The following is a 15467-nucleotide window of genomic DNA, read 5'->3' as shown; positions in this document are numbered from 1 at the left end:
AATTGAATGGCCCTCATGTTTCCCAGACCTGACTCCAATCTTTTTTTTTTTTTTTGGGCAGGGGGGTGGGGGGTATTCATCAAGGATATTGTGTTTGTACTTCCTTTGCTGGCTTCTCTTTCTGAACTTAGAGCAAGAATTTTTGCTGCTACTGAGCAAGTGACACGTGCAGTGCTACAGCTATGGGATGTGTGCAGGATAACAAATAGAAGCCACATACAACATCTTTAGTTTAAGGTAAAAAAACTTTGTGTGTTTCTCTACAAAATAATACTAAACCCAGCTCTATATCTTCTTTCAATAAATTTATATTAATTTTTAAAGTTGGTAAAGTCCTTTTTGAAACACCCTACCATTGAAAAGCAGATATCCAAATCCTGAACATACTTTTAACTTCTCACATTTAATCAAATGTAAATCAGTTTCATGTGTGTGTTTTTAATTGTGTTTCCTGGACTTACCTTGTTACATTTCTTGTGTTATAATAGTTTTTGTGAAAGTATACCTGTGATCATCTCTAATAAACATTTATTTGCTTGAAGCTTCTTCACTGAATGGAAATAAGGATTCAATATACAGTCTTGCCATGAACCCATCGGGAACAATTATTGTCAGTGGAAGCACAGAAAAGGTCTTAAGAGTTTGGGATCCAAGGTCCTGCAGCAAATTAATGAAACTTAAAGGTAATATTTGTGTGTGTGTGTGTGTGTGTGTGTGTGTGTGTGTGTGTGTGTCATATATTTCGTTCTGTACTTGCTGTGTGGTCTGTAATTGCACATCGTGGTCGTCATTATCACTAAGACTTAACTTGTGAGCAGAAATAAGTTACATTCTCTGGTGAAATAAGCAAGCAACAGTGGCACATACTTGCTGGTAAGCTTTCTTTTCTAACTAATTAAGTTGCTTAAAACTGATCTAAATTATTCCCCATGTTTTAATCCCTTTTTATTTCTTTAATTCAGCAACTCTTTAATTTGACTTTTTTTTTACTGCTTCCATAAAAAAAAATAAAATAAAATAAAACTTTAAGGTGTATGCTAAGGTACATGGAAAAGAAAGAGTCCAGAGAGAGAATATTAATTGTGAGAACCTACAGCTGAATCTGAAGAAGAGTTGGCACAGTGGAAGTAACAGTGGCAGTGAGGGCTTCAGGCAGATGGATTTCAGACATTCATTATAAATACTGAAATAACCTTCAGGTAAATTTCGTGCTCATAACAACAGAACGGCCACCAGACTGAAACAGCCTTTTCTAATCATAATCAGTATTAATTTTTTTTATTGTTCTTAAGAATGTAATAACACACACACACACACACACACACACAACCAGCTCTGGCTTTGTAACATACACTATGTGAAACATATGTGTTGGAATTGTGTGAACAATATATCTCACATGAGAAGGTGGTAAAGTGCATCATGTGAAATATAATAGACCTCTGGTGCTATTGTAAGCTCTGAGTTTTATGTATGTAATGTACTGTTCCTTGGTTGATGTGTTCAATGTATTTTACCTGGAAGTGCAAATATAGTTACTGGCAGTAAATGCCTTTTACTCACTATTACTCATTCAACTGTGTTGACTCTAATAGGTTACGGGCCCAGCGATGTATTTGGAATAAGTATATCCATAATATAGTAGTGAGAGAAAGTACTGGAAAAGTTCCAAGTAGTGCACTTGTGTGAAGTAAAAGTTATCCTTACAAGACAAATACAACTCTTCTGTATTATTTTTTAGGTCAAGAAAGATCAAAGTTACCATTAAAATGAGCATGGCACAAATTCTGCATATAGAAAGACTTATGGGTCGCTAAAACTATGCAACATGGAAATTTGCAGTAGAAGAGTATTTATGTTTGGACGACGTGTGGGATGTGGTGGATGGGACAATGAAATCCACAGATCAGAATTATTCAAGTAAGGATATGAAAGCAAAATCAAAGTTGATACTACTGGTTGACTCAGGGAATTATGTTCATGTTGAAAAAGCTGTGACAGCGAAAGTAGTCTGGGACAAATTACGAAGTGCATTTGAGTCTGGAGGTCTTGCAAGGAAAGTAGGATTATTATGTGAGTCAATTACAACTCAGCTAGACAAATGAAAGAGTCTAGACGAATACATCAACAAAATAATAGCCACATCGAACTGACTGAGAAACATTGGGTTTGAGATCGCTGACAAATGGGTGGAGACACTACTGTTGGCAGGACTGCCCAAAAGGTATGTTGTTGTTGTTGTTGTTGTTGTGGTCTTCAATCCTGAGACTGGTTTGATGCAGCTCTCCATGCTACTCTATCCTGTGCAAGCTTTTTCATCTCCCAGTACCTACTGTAACCTACATCCTTCTGAATCTGCTTAGTGTATTCATCTCTTGCTCTCCCTCTACGATTTTTACCCTCCACGCTGCCCTCCAATACTAAATTGGTGATCCCTTGATGCCTCAGAACATGTCCTACCAACCGATCCCTTCTTCTGGTCAAGTTGTGCCACAAACTTCTCTTCTCCCCAATCCTATTCAATACTTCCTCATTAGTTATGTGATCTACCCATCTAATCTTCAGCATTCTTCTGTAGCACCACATTTAGAAAGCTTCTGTTCTCTTCTTGTCCAAACTATTGATCGTCCATGTTTCACTTCCATACATGGCTACACTCCATACAAATACTTTCAGAAATGACTTCCTGACACTTAAATCTATACTCGATGTTAACAAATTTCTCTTCTTCAGAAACGCTTTCCTTCCCATTGCCAGTCTACATTTTATATCCTCTCTACTTCGACCATCATCAGTTATTTTGCTCCCCAAATAGCAAAACTCCTTTATTACTTTAAGTGTCTCATTTCCTAATCTAATTCCCTCAGCATCACCCGACTTAATTCGACTACATTCCATAATCCTTGTTTTGCTTTTGTTGATGTTCATCTTATATCCTCCTTTCAAGACACTGTCCATTCCATTCAACTGCTCTTCCAAGTCCTTTGTTGGCTCTGACAGAATTACAATGTCATCAGCGAACCTCAAAGTTTTTATTTCTTCTCCATGAATTTTAATACCTACTCCGAATTTTTCTTTTGTTTCCTTTACTGCTTGCTCAATATACAGATTGAACAACATCGGGGAGAGGCTACAACCCTGTCTTACTCCCTTCCCAACCACTGCTTCCCTTTCATGTCCCTCGACTCTTATAATTGCCATCTGGTTTCTGTACAAATTGTAAATAGCCTTTCGCTCCCTGTATTTTACCCCTGCCACCTTTAGAATTTGAAAGAGAGTATTCCAGTCAACATTGTCAAAAGCTTTCTCTAAGTCTACAAATGCTAGAAACGTAGGTTTGCCTTTCCTTAATCTTTCTTCTAAGATAAGTCGTAAGGTCAGTATTGCCTCACGTGTTCCAGTGTTTCTACGGAATCCAAACTGATCTTCCCCGAGGTTGGCTTCTACTAGTTTTTCCATTCGTTTATAAAGAATTCGTGTTAGTATTTTGCAGCTGTGACTTATTAAACTGATAGTTCGGTAATTTTCACATCTGTCAACACCTGCTTTCTTTGGTATTGGAATTATTATATTCTTCTTGAAGTCTGAGGGTATTTCGCCTGTCTCGTACATCTTGCTCAACAGATGGTAGAGTTTTGTCATGACTGGCTCTCCCAAGGCAGTCAGTAGTTCCAATGCAATGTTGTCTACTCCGGGGCCTTGTTTCGACTCAGGTCTTTCAGTGCTCTGTCAAACTCTTCACGCAGTATCATATCTCCCATTTCATCTTCATCTACATCCTCTTCCATTTCCATAAAATTGTCCTCAAGTACATCGCCCTTGTATAGACCCTCTATATACTCCTTCCACCTTTCTGCTTTCCCTTCTTTGCTTAGAACTGGGTTTCCATCTGAGCTCTTGATATTCATACAAGTGGTTCTCTTATCTCCAAAGGTCTCTTTAATTTACCTGTAGGCAGTATCTATCTTACCCCCTAGTGAGATAGGCCTCTACATCCTTACATTTGTCCTCTAGCCATCCCTGCTTAGCCATTTTGCACTTCCTGTCGATTTCATTTTTGAGACGTTTGTATTCCTTTTTGCCTGCTTCATTTACTGCATTTTTATATTTTCTCCTTTCATCAATTAAATTCAATATTTCTTCTGTTACCCAAGGATTTCTACTAGCCCTCGTCTTTTTACCTACTTGATCCTCTGCTGCCTTCACTACCTCATCCCTCAAAGCTACCCATTCTTCTTCTACTGTATTTCTTTCCCCCATTCCTGTCAATTGTTCCCTTATGCTCTCCCTGAAACTCTGTACAACCTCTGGTTCTTTCAGTTTATCCAGGTCCCATCTCCTTAAATTCCCACCTTTTTGCAGTTTCTTCAGTTTTAATCTACAGGTCATAACCAATAGATTGTGGTCAGAGTCCACATCTGCCCCTGGAAATGTCTTACAATTTAAAACCTGTTCCTAAATCTCTGTCTTACCATTATATAATCTATCTGATACCTTTTAGTATCTCCAGGGTTCTTCCATGTATACAACCTTCTTTCATGATTCTTAAACCAAGTGTTAGCTATGATTATGTTGTGCTCTGTGCAAAATTCTACCAGGCGGCTTCCTCTTTCATTTCTTAGCCCCAATCCATATTCACCTACTATGTTTCCTTCTCTCCCTTTTCCTACACTCGAATTCCAGTCACCCATGACTATTAAATTTTCATCTCTCTTCACAATCTGAATAATTTCTTTTATTTCATCATACATTTCTTCAATTTTTTCGTCATCTGCAGAGCTAGTTGGCATATAAATTTGTAATACTGTAGTAGGTGTGGGCTTCGTATCTATCTTGGCCACAATAATGCGTTCACTATGCTGTTTGTAGTAGCTTACCCACATTCCTATTTTCTTATTCATTATTAAACCTGCTCCTGCATTACCCCTATTTGATTTTGTGTTTATAACCCTGTAATCACCTGACCAGAAGTCTTGTTCCTCCTGCCACCGAACTTCACTAATTCCCACTATATCTAACTTCAACCTATCCATTTTCCTTTTTAAATTTTCTAACCTACCTGCCCGATTAAGGGATCTGACATTCCACGCTCCGATCCGTAGAACGCCAGTTTTCTTTCTCCTGATAACGACATCCTCCAGAGTAGTCCCCGCCCGGAGATCCAAATGGGAGACTATTTTACCTCCGGAATATTTTACCCAAGAGGACGCCATCATCATTTAATCATACAGTACAGCTGCATGCCCTCGGGAAAAATTACGGCTGTAGTTTCCCCTTGCTTTCAGCCGTTCGCAGTACCAGCACAGCAAGGCCGTTTTGGTTATTGTTACAAGGCCACATCAGTCAATCATCCAGACTGTTGCCCTTGCAACTACTGAAAAGGCTGCTGCCCCTCTTCAGGAACCACACGTTTGTCTGGCCTCTCAACAGATACCCCTCCGTTGTGATTGCACCTACGGTACGGCTATCTGTATCGCTGAGGCACGCAAGCCTCCCCACCAACGGCAAGGTCCATGGTTCATGGGGGGGCCAAAAGGTATGCGCTTATGATTATGGGGCTGGAAAGCTCAGGTATACCGATTACGGGCAACAGTGTTAAAAGTGAAAATCCTATGGATGTAAAGAGTACTTCAAGTTGTCTTGTATTGGAGAAGGAAACTGCATTTACTCTTTATTCAAAAAACAAAAGGAAGAAATCAGTGAGGTGCTATAGATGTCAGAAGAAGGGGCATATTGCATCTTGATGCAGAGAAAAAATCAGACAATCAGCAAAAGAGGTATGTTGTTGATAGCCCATAGAGAAGGACCAGTAATAAAGGTAAGGCACCCTCATGTTTTTATTCTTTTGGAGATGTGGTTAATTGTCAACTGGAATGGATCTTAGACTCAGGTGCATCTGTGCATATTGTTAAAGACAAATCTCTTCGTTATGATGTTATACATAATACTCATATGGGAATATCTACTGTTGAAGGCAGCAAGCTCCAATGTCATTTGACTGGGAAACTAGACCTACATGTAAGTGTAAATGGTGAACTCAATATGGTTACTGTACATGATGTTCATTAGGTAAAAAATTTTGTGACTAACCTACTGTCTGTAGGGGAAATTGTCAAGAAGGGAAATACAGTCACTTTTGACATGCATGGAGCAAGAGTAATGAACGAAAATGGTGAAGTTATAACTACAGCAAGTAACAAAAGGGGTATTTTTAAGTTTGATACCATTGACTATAAACATAGAAATGTTAGTCATTCAATATGCTCAGTGGAAAGTTTTTTGTGGCACCACAGACTTGGACACCTAAATAGAAAGTGTGTGTCTTTAATAAGGGATATGGTAAAGGGAATACCAAATTATAGTGTATACAAGGACCCTTGTGAGATGTGCATAAAAGGAAAGCAAGGGAGGCTACCTTTTAAGACTAGTAAAAGTAAATCTGCAGAGGTCTTAAAGTTAATCCATTCAGATGTATGTGACCTGATAGTATGCGAATCCATAGCTGGGAATTGTTATTTTCTTACGTTTATTGATGATTATTCACGATATACTCATGTTCATTTCCTTAATTCCAAAGACCAAGTGAGTGACACTTTTAAGGAATATTGTAATATGGTTGAAAGGTGGATGGGAAAGAAGATTAAGGTCATCAAGTCTGATAATGGGAGAGAATATATACACATCAAAAAAAGTTTTGCATCACCTCAGTTCCGGGAGTTCCGGGACCTGTACAGAAAATTGGAATAGAGATCAACATAAACATCATTTCTGCCCTTTTTATTGCTCATGAAAACCACACATTGCATGTTATACCACCATACAGCGAGACCTGCAGAGGTGATGGTCCAGATTGCTGTACGCACCGGTATCTCTAATACCCATAGCACGTCCTCTTGCATTGATGCATGCCTGTATTCGTCATGGCATACTATTCACGAGTTTGTCAAGACACTGTTGGGCCAGATTGTCCCACTCCTCAACGGCGATTCAGCATAGATCTCTGAGTGGTTGGTGGGTCATGTTGTCCATAAACAGCCCTTTTCAATCTATCTCAGGCATGTTTTATGGGGTTCATGTCTGGAGAACATGCTGGCCACTCTTGTCAAGATGATGGGGGCACAAATTGTCGTCCATGAAGACAAATGTCTCGCCAATACGCTGCCGATATGGTTGCACTATCGGTTGGAGGATGGCATTCACATATCATGTAGCCGTTATGGCTCCTTCCATGACCACCAGCGATGTACATCAGCCCCACATAATGCCACCCCAAAACAGCAGGGAACCTCCAACTTGCTGCACTCACTGGGCATTGTGTCTAAGGCATTCAGCCTGACCAGGTTGCCTCCAAACATGTCTTCAATGATTGTCTGGTTGAAGTCATATTTGACACTCCTTGGTAAAGAGAACATGATGCAAATCCTGAGCAGTCCATTTGGCATGTTGTTGGGATCATCTGTTCTGCACTGCATGGTGTTGTGGTTGCAAAGACGGACCTCGCCATGGACATTGGGAGTGAAGTTGTGCATCATGTAGACTATTGCTCCCAGTTTGAGTCATAACACAACATCCTGAAGCTGCACAAAAAGCATCATTCAAAGTGGTGGGATTGCTGTCAGGGTTCTCCGAGCCATAATCCGTAGGTAGCGGTCATCCACTGTAGTAGCCGTTGGGCGATCTGAGCGAGGCATGTCGTCGACAGTTCCTGTCTCTATATCTCCTCCTTGTCCGAACAACATTGCTTTGGTTCACTCAGAGACACCTGGACATTTCCCTTGTTGAGAGCCCTTCCTGGCACAAAGTAACAATGCGGACACAATCGAACTGCGGTATTGACTATCTAGGCATGGTTGAACTACAGACAACACGAGCCGCGTACCTCCCTCCTGGTGGAATGACTGGAACTGCTGGGCTGTCTGACCCCTCCATCTACTAGGCGGTGTTCATGGATGGTTGTTTACATCTTTGGGCAGGTTTAGTGGCATTTCTGATCAGTCAAAGGGACTGTGTCTGTGATAAAATATCCACTGTAAACTTCTGTCTTCAGGAGTTCTGGGAACCGGGGGTGATGCAAAACTTTTTTGATGCATGTATAAACGAGAAATTGAAGACACTTTGGCAAAAATGGGAATCGGGCATCAAACTACCATAAGGTACAGTCCATCTCAAAATTGGGCTAATAGGACCACTGTTGAAGGAGCATGATAACTGCTGTTGGATTATCAAGATTTTTAGGCAGGGGTGGTATCAGTGGCCGTATATTTGAACAATAGATCATTTACAAAAGCATTAAGGAATAGAAACCCCTGTGAGATATGGGTAGGAAGGAAACCTGATGTAAGCAATATGAGGGTTTTTGGGTGTGATGCAGTGGCGCTCATTACAAAACAGCAGAGAGGAAAATGGGACCCAAAAGCTAAAAAGTATTTTTTTGTAGACTATTGTGAGAATTCAAAGGGCTACCATTTAATGGATCCATTGGATAAAAGGGTAGTTACAAGCATTCTTTGAATATAGAAAGTTCTCTGAAGAGGGCAAGACTACTAAGTTAACTGCACCTAGTCCCGAGAGTGAAACCTTTTGTGAAGAAAGAGAAAGTGAAGAACAGGAAGAGGACAGTCAAAGGCAAATTGAGACTATTTATGATGACAATGAATTTGAGGACAAACAAAATGAAGATAACAATGTAAGGTGTTCTTCTCACGTAGCAAAACTGAAAGAATATCTGTATTTTGAGACGTATGCAGCCCATTCTTTTAATGATGAGCGAGCAACAGATGAAGAAGCAATGAGTGGCCCGAACTCTAAAAAATGGAAAGAGGCAATGGAGAGGGAATTGGAATCTTTATCTCAGTACAAAACCTTTGAATGGGTAAATACACCAGCAGACAAGAAACCATTACAGGCAAGATGGGTATTCACTTTGAAGAGCCCTGAAAATTCATCACAAAGATATAAAGCACGACTTGTAATAAAAGGATATTTGCCGAAACAACGGGTAGATCACAAAGAAACTTTTTCACCTGTAGTCAAGTATGCCTTATTGAGATATGGACGTAAAAACAGCATTTTTAAATGGGAAATTGGAGGAGGAGATGTATGTCATTCCACCAAGAGAAGCCATGAAAACCAGATCGGAAAGGGAAAAGATTTGGTGTTGCGAAAAAGTGTTCATGGACTTAAACAGAGTGGACATTGCTGGAATCAACTCTATTATTAGAGTTTTATGTAGACATTGATTCTAACAATGAATATGAAGCAATCTAAGGCAAATCCCAATATTTACTACAAAAGCGGAAGAGAAGGGATAATAGTAATGGCAATATGAGTGAGTGACTTCTTTATCCTGACTGAAAACGAAAGCCAAATGAGAATTCTTAAGAAACATTTGCAAATCAAGTTTAAGGTGCATGATTTGGGAGAAGTTAAATGTTAATTAGGTATGCAGATCACTAAGGATGAACAGAGACAAGAATTGAGCATAAATCAATCATCATATACAGAAAAAGTCTTAAAGAGTGATTGTAAACCCATAACTACTCCAATGGAAGTAGGAGTGAAGTTAAATGTAAATGAGACAGATGTGGAATGTGATAAGAATGTTCCATATTTAGAAACGGTAGGGAGTCTGTTATATTTGTCTCAAATATCACAACCCGACATTGCTTTTGCCACCAATGCAGTGACCAGATATTGCAGAGATCCGAAGGAAAAGCATTGGAAAGCTGTGAAAGGTATCGAAGAGGAACTTCAAAAAATGAATTAAGGTACCATAGAGAAGGTAATTCAAAACTACAGGGTGGCGCACGAAATGTGTTACCATTTTGTTTTTGAATATAAACTTTATTCTCAATACAATCTGGAAGTAACATATACTACAATGAAGAGCCGTCCATGGAGATTTGTTCTAACTCAGCACATGCTCAATATGTCCAACATTTCGTTTCCCAACTTCCTTCAAACGAACACTGAAGTTAGTGATTACCCTACGGCACATGTCTTCCGTAATTTCACTGCAAGCTTGAAGAAGAAGTCTTCTGAGCTCCAGTAAATCACATGGATGTTTCGGGAAAATTTTTTCCTTTAGGTACCCCAAAGAAAAAAGTCACATGGATTGAGGTCTGGATTATTGGGGGGTCCAATTTTGTCCATCATTGAAGCGACCTGGAAACCTGAGTGAAATGATCCGCATGTCGAAATACTCGTGTAAAAACTCCAACACAGTGTTTGCAGTATGTGGCCTAGCTCCATCTTGCATGAACCACTGCTTGTTGAAGGGAAAGGCAGCAGCAAGAAGCTGTGGAATGAAGCTATTGCGAAGCATGCTCAAATAAAGCTCGCTGTTCAGTTTCTTCAAAGGAAAAGGGTCCAATAAGTCCATGACTGGAAATTGCCGCCCACGCTGTAATCCTCGGAACATAATGTTGTTGTTCATGAAGCACTTGTGGGTTTTTAGTGGCCCAAAAGTGTACATTTTGTTTGTTAACCACACCGTCTAAATGAAAATGCGCCTCGTCTGAAAACCAAACGTTGTTGAGAGTTCGTTCCCTATCCTCCGCCCACTGAGCAAACAGTAGTCTCTGTTGCTTGTGTTCTTCAGTGAGCTTCTGTGCACAGGTCATCTGGTATGGGTACATATGGAGGTCACTTTTAAGAATGCGTTAAACGGAGTGTCTGGATATTCCCAGTTGCCCTGCTGCCTTTCTACATGATTTCCCAGGACTTCTCTTACAGCAACTCGTACCGCTTCAATATTCTCCAGCAAACAAACAGGCTTAGGCCAAGGTCACTTTGCTTCTAATACTGTTCCTTCCTGTACAAGTTTATCGTACAGCCTGTGGATGGTCTTCTTGCAAGGGATCCAACGTGTGTTAAACTGTTGTCGAAAACACCTCTGAGTCACAACAAGGCTTTTCGTTTCATGAAAAAGTAACACAATTGCCGATCGTTGCTGTGTCGTCAGTCTTCCATTGTCAGCCATTGCTGCTTACAAGTCTCCTAGCAGCAGTATCGTGAATTACACGTCATTTCATAACTCATTTGTTTTTCTAAGCTCTGTTGGTACTGCTGTAGAGATCCCAGTGGGATATCTAATGTGCGTCGTAAATTGTGAAAGAAACAATTGGTAACACATTTTGTGCGTCACCCTGTAGAAGGCTACAGTGATGCGACTGGGAGAGTGAATTGGGAGATAGGCATTCCACTACTGGCTGTTGCTTTAAATTAATGGGGGCCTCATTTCATGGTCCTGTCAAAAGCAAAAAACTATTGCATTGAGTACCATAGAGGCTGAGCATATGGCGCTATCTTACACCACACAGGAAGCATTGTGGCTAAGAACATTAATATGTGAAATAAAATCCAATTTAATTGAGGAACCTAAAACGATTTTCTGTGACAATAAAGGAGCCATTAACCCAGTAAAAAATGTCACTATTGCTAAGACAAAACATAGTGATATAAGGCACCATTTTATTCAGGACCACATAGAGCGACAGAAAATCGCCGTGGACAACCTGCGCACAGAAGACATGTTAGCTGACCTTCTGACAGAACCCTTGGACAAAGAGAAGTTTGAAAAGATTGTGGGGCTATTTGGTTTGTCTTGTGAAGGCAAACCACAAAATACATGTTCAAAGGGAGGTGTTGGAATTGTGTGAAAAATAAATTTCATGTGAGTCGGTGGAAAAGTGCATCATATGAAATATAATAGACCTCTCTGAAGTAATTGTACGCTCTGAGTTTTATGTGTGTAATATAATGTTCCTTGGTTGTTGTGTTCGATGTATTTTACCTGGAAATGCCAATATAGTTACTGGCACCAAATGTTTTTTTACTCACTATTATTTATTCAACTGTGTCGACACTAATAATATGGAACGATTTGTGTGTAATTTGTAATTAAATTTACTGTTTGTTCCCAGTGTGTTCAAATCCAGTGTCACATTCCTTTGAAAAAACGAAATTATCACTCAAACAATGGAAACTCCAGGTTGGAATATCAACAATATAGGGAAGAGATAGATTGCTACTCACTGTAAAGATGACACGTTAAGTTGCAGACACGCACAAAGAAAAGGTACTTAATACTGTATCTTTCGGCCGGAGCCTTTGCCAGAAAAGGAAACACATACATGTGAGACACACAAGCAAGCACACCTCATATGTGTTTGTTTCCTTTTTTGAAGAAGGCTTTGGCTGAAACTTACTGTATAAGTCTGTTCTCATTGCGCTTGTGTGCAACTCAACCTGTCATCTTTACAGTTAGTAGCACACTATCTTTTCCTTATGTCATTAACTCTCATTCAAAATTTGCCACAAAAATGTGACCATCCAAGCTATAATAGGTAAATATTTGGCACAAAAATATTGAGTTGAAATCTCAGTACATACATTAAACATTAATGCATGGAAAAAAATAACAGATACTACATTTTTTATTGAGCTGCTGTGTCAGTGGATATCAGATGACTTTGTTTGGCATTCATTTGTTGATGGTCACTGCCCACTTTGCCTGTGTGAAGATGCAACAGGTGAATACATGGCATGGTCAGCTGCTCCTTCTGACTTCTGTCAATTCAGCAACTCCTGACAACCACTTTGCAAAGGATTGTCATACAAAGGCCTTGAAGTAAGATGAAGTAACTCCAAGAGCTGCATCTTTCTTAACCAAAATGTAAATGATGGATAGCTCATTTCTTGAGAATATTATGAAAAGGATAAACTGTTACTCACCAAACAGCGGAGGTGTTGAGCTGCAGACAGGCACAACAAAACACACACATTCACACAAACACAACTCTCACACACATGAACACAGTCTCTGATTGCCTGGACCTGCCAGCCAAAGACTGGTCTTGTGTGCAAGCTGCGTTAGCGTGTGTGTGTGTTTATATATTTTGGAAGAAGGCCTTCTGAGCAAAAGCTTACATGTTTAGTAGTCTTTCTGTTGTGCATGTCTGCGACTCAGCATCTCCGCTATATGGTGAGTAGCAGTCTATCCTTTTCATAATATTCCATCCTGCATTTTCTATTGTTTGACAGCTGAATTCTTTGTAGATCTACCTGCTTATTGCACACGAGGAGTTGTATTTGTTTCAAAACACACTAAAAATGAAGCTACTTCCGTTTTTGCAGCAAACCTTTCAATTTGTAGTTTCATTTGAATCAGTATAAGGACTTCGTCATAGATAAAACTGCTGGTTTTGAATGGAATCAAATTTGTACATGTAGCGTATCCTTGCTGATGGAACCGTAGTGCAGTAACTGCATAATCATGTAATTGTTGCTGTGCATTAGTAATACCAAAAAAAACTATGATAATGCTCTTGATACATACATTTGGGTTTTTAAAATCTGTATCAGTAAACTTCGTAGATTTTAAAATCTCATTAAATTTTTGTACTTCTACAGTAACATAAACTTCTGACATCTCTTGACAGGTCATTCAGACAATGTAAAAGCTCTTGTTGTCAATCGTGATGGGTCTCAGTGTATATCAGGAAGTTCTGATGGAACAATTAAATTATGGTCTCTGGCACAACAGCGATGTTTGACAACTTTAAGAATACATGAAGAGGGTGTATGGGCTCTTCTGGTAAGTGTGGATTCAGTCTATCAAGCTTTCGTATATGAGATAGATTTTTTGTTGCTATGTTTAAGCTTTAAAGAAAGGAAATAAGTAGCGTTTACATCCGTTCTTACAAGAGGACCACACCTACTTGTCATCATCGGTTTAATCCAAACTTATACTATATCCAGGGTTCGGTCAGAAATGAAAGTGATGGAAGCGGGGCTCGAGTCCCTGTGAGGAAACGGTTTTTGTTTTCAATTTTTACGTTACTTACACTGCAAACAAACTGAAATAATGCTAAACAAGTAAATACGTTATGTTTATTAATATTTTCATAAAAAGTGTGAAAAGGGAAGGCAAAGGAAAATTTGAGATCACAAATAAATTTTGAAAGGGATTGTAAGGCACACACGAAAACGTTGTATAATGAAATTAATGACCTTCATTATTTTACAGTTGATGATTTAGATGTGCTGGGGAAGCAGTAATTTTCTTGGCATCTTACACATATTATGAATGCCACATTTTTATATTGACATGGTTGTTTTAAAGTTTCTGTACAAAAACAAATGTGGTTTACATTCATAGAAGGTTCCCTCTCATTCCACAAAATGGCAGTAACTCATGTGCCGTGCATCGTTTCGCCAAATGTTGGCAAGGATAGTTTTTGTTGTACAGTGCAATGTATTTTGATGCAGTATTCTGGAGACATCATTTCTTTTCTTTCTCAATGAGATAAGAGCAGTTGTGAAGTTTTCATCTCTAATTATTTAGCTGCCTGTAAATATAGACATCACACTGTTGCACATGCAGTGTGCATTAGGAGGGGGGGGGGGCACTTTAATACTGCACGATGGCTATCCTTCTTCATGTTGAAAACTCTCATCATATGATTGTGCACTTGTTTTCTCTGCACACAGGTCAGTTAACAGAAAGGATTTGTTCTCTTACTCATAGGGTTGCACCAAATCATGTGTATTAGATATTGAGCACTGTCTCAGTTTATTTGCAGTGTAAGTAAAGTAAAAATAGTAAATTAAAAAAAAGTTTCCACATAGGGTGTGATTCCATGACCCTCAGATTACTGTTCCGTACTCTTTCTGTTGCACTAACCGCTTGGTAGAAAATACAATAAGTGGCTCATGTCTCACCCACCCAGCACTGAAATGTCATTTTTTCTAAATGCTTGGCCATCGGGTGTTTCCACTTCTGTCCTTTAATTTCTGGGCAAGCCCTGCATATAACACAAGCTTGGATGAAATCAGAGGTGATGAGTAGGCATGGTCTCCTTGTAAATGTTGTACAGGTCGCTCATAACGAAAAATAGAATTAAGATGGAGTAGAATTTTTTTTTTTTTTTTAACTCATTCGCATGTTTGGGAAGATTGGAAAACCAAGTCTTGTGAACAAAATTTATGTTCTGTAAACTTTCTGTAGTCAAAAAAACTTCGAAAATTTCGAACTTACTCAGTTTTTTCAAAAATCTCTCTTTTTTTCCTTCTACCGCTTAGACTCCTGTTTCCATTTTAAAACAACACAAAATGCTCTGTAAATTTGATTGTTACAATGTTTCCTGCACCAAATACAAAGGGCGCTACAGTTCATTAAAAAATAACATTTTAAAACAAAAAAAAATTGCTCAAAATGGCAAAAACCTGGTTCTTGAGCACAGTTATTTCAATATCTATTTATATAGTAGAAATATATTACATATTGAAACTGAATACCTCAATTTGCAGTATTCAGTTACTCTGTGTGCAGTCAGGTGATTTCTGGGCATCCATCTATTGATTCATACATCAGTAGTTGAAGTTAAGCTCCAGGACATCTCAGCCCTGACTCATTCACATTTATTAAAATAAATCATTTATTCATTATGTTATATATATTAACC

At 39.0% G+C, this 15467-nt stretch overlaps 1 protein-coding gene across 1 annotated transcript in view; it reads left to right on the top strand.

Moving 5' to 3' along the window:
* LOC126198930 (WD repeat-containing protein 48) overlaps positions 1-15467 on the top strand; it is a 154934-nt gene that overhangs the window by 67883 nt on the left and 71584 nt on the right. The window contains exons 4-5 of the mRNA XM_049935567.1: positions 543-683; positions 13443-13597. Coding sequence (XP_049791524.1) covers positions 543-683; positions 13443-13597 — 296 coding nt within the window. The remainder of the gene's footprint in view (positions 1-542; positions 684-13442; positions 13598-15467) is intronic.

Source organism: Schistocerca nitens, chromosome 8, assembly GCF_023898315.1.
Source record: "Schistocerca nitens isolate TAMUIC-IGC-003100 chromosome 8, iqSchNite1.1, whole genome shotgun sequence".
Lineage (NCBI taxonomy): Eukaryota > Metazoa > Arthropoda > Insecta > Orthoptera > Acrididae > Schistocerca > Schistocerca nitens.
Note: the sequence above shows the minus strand (reverse complement) of the source record. Positions and strands in the feature narration are given on the sequence as shown.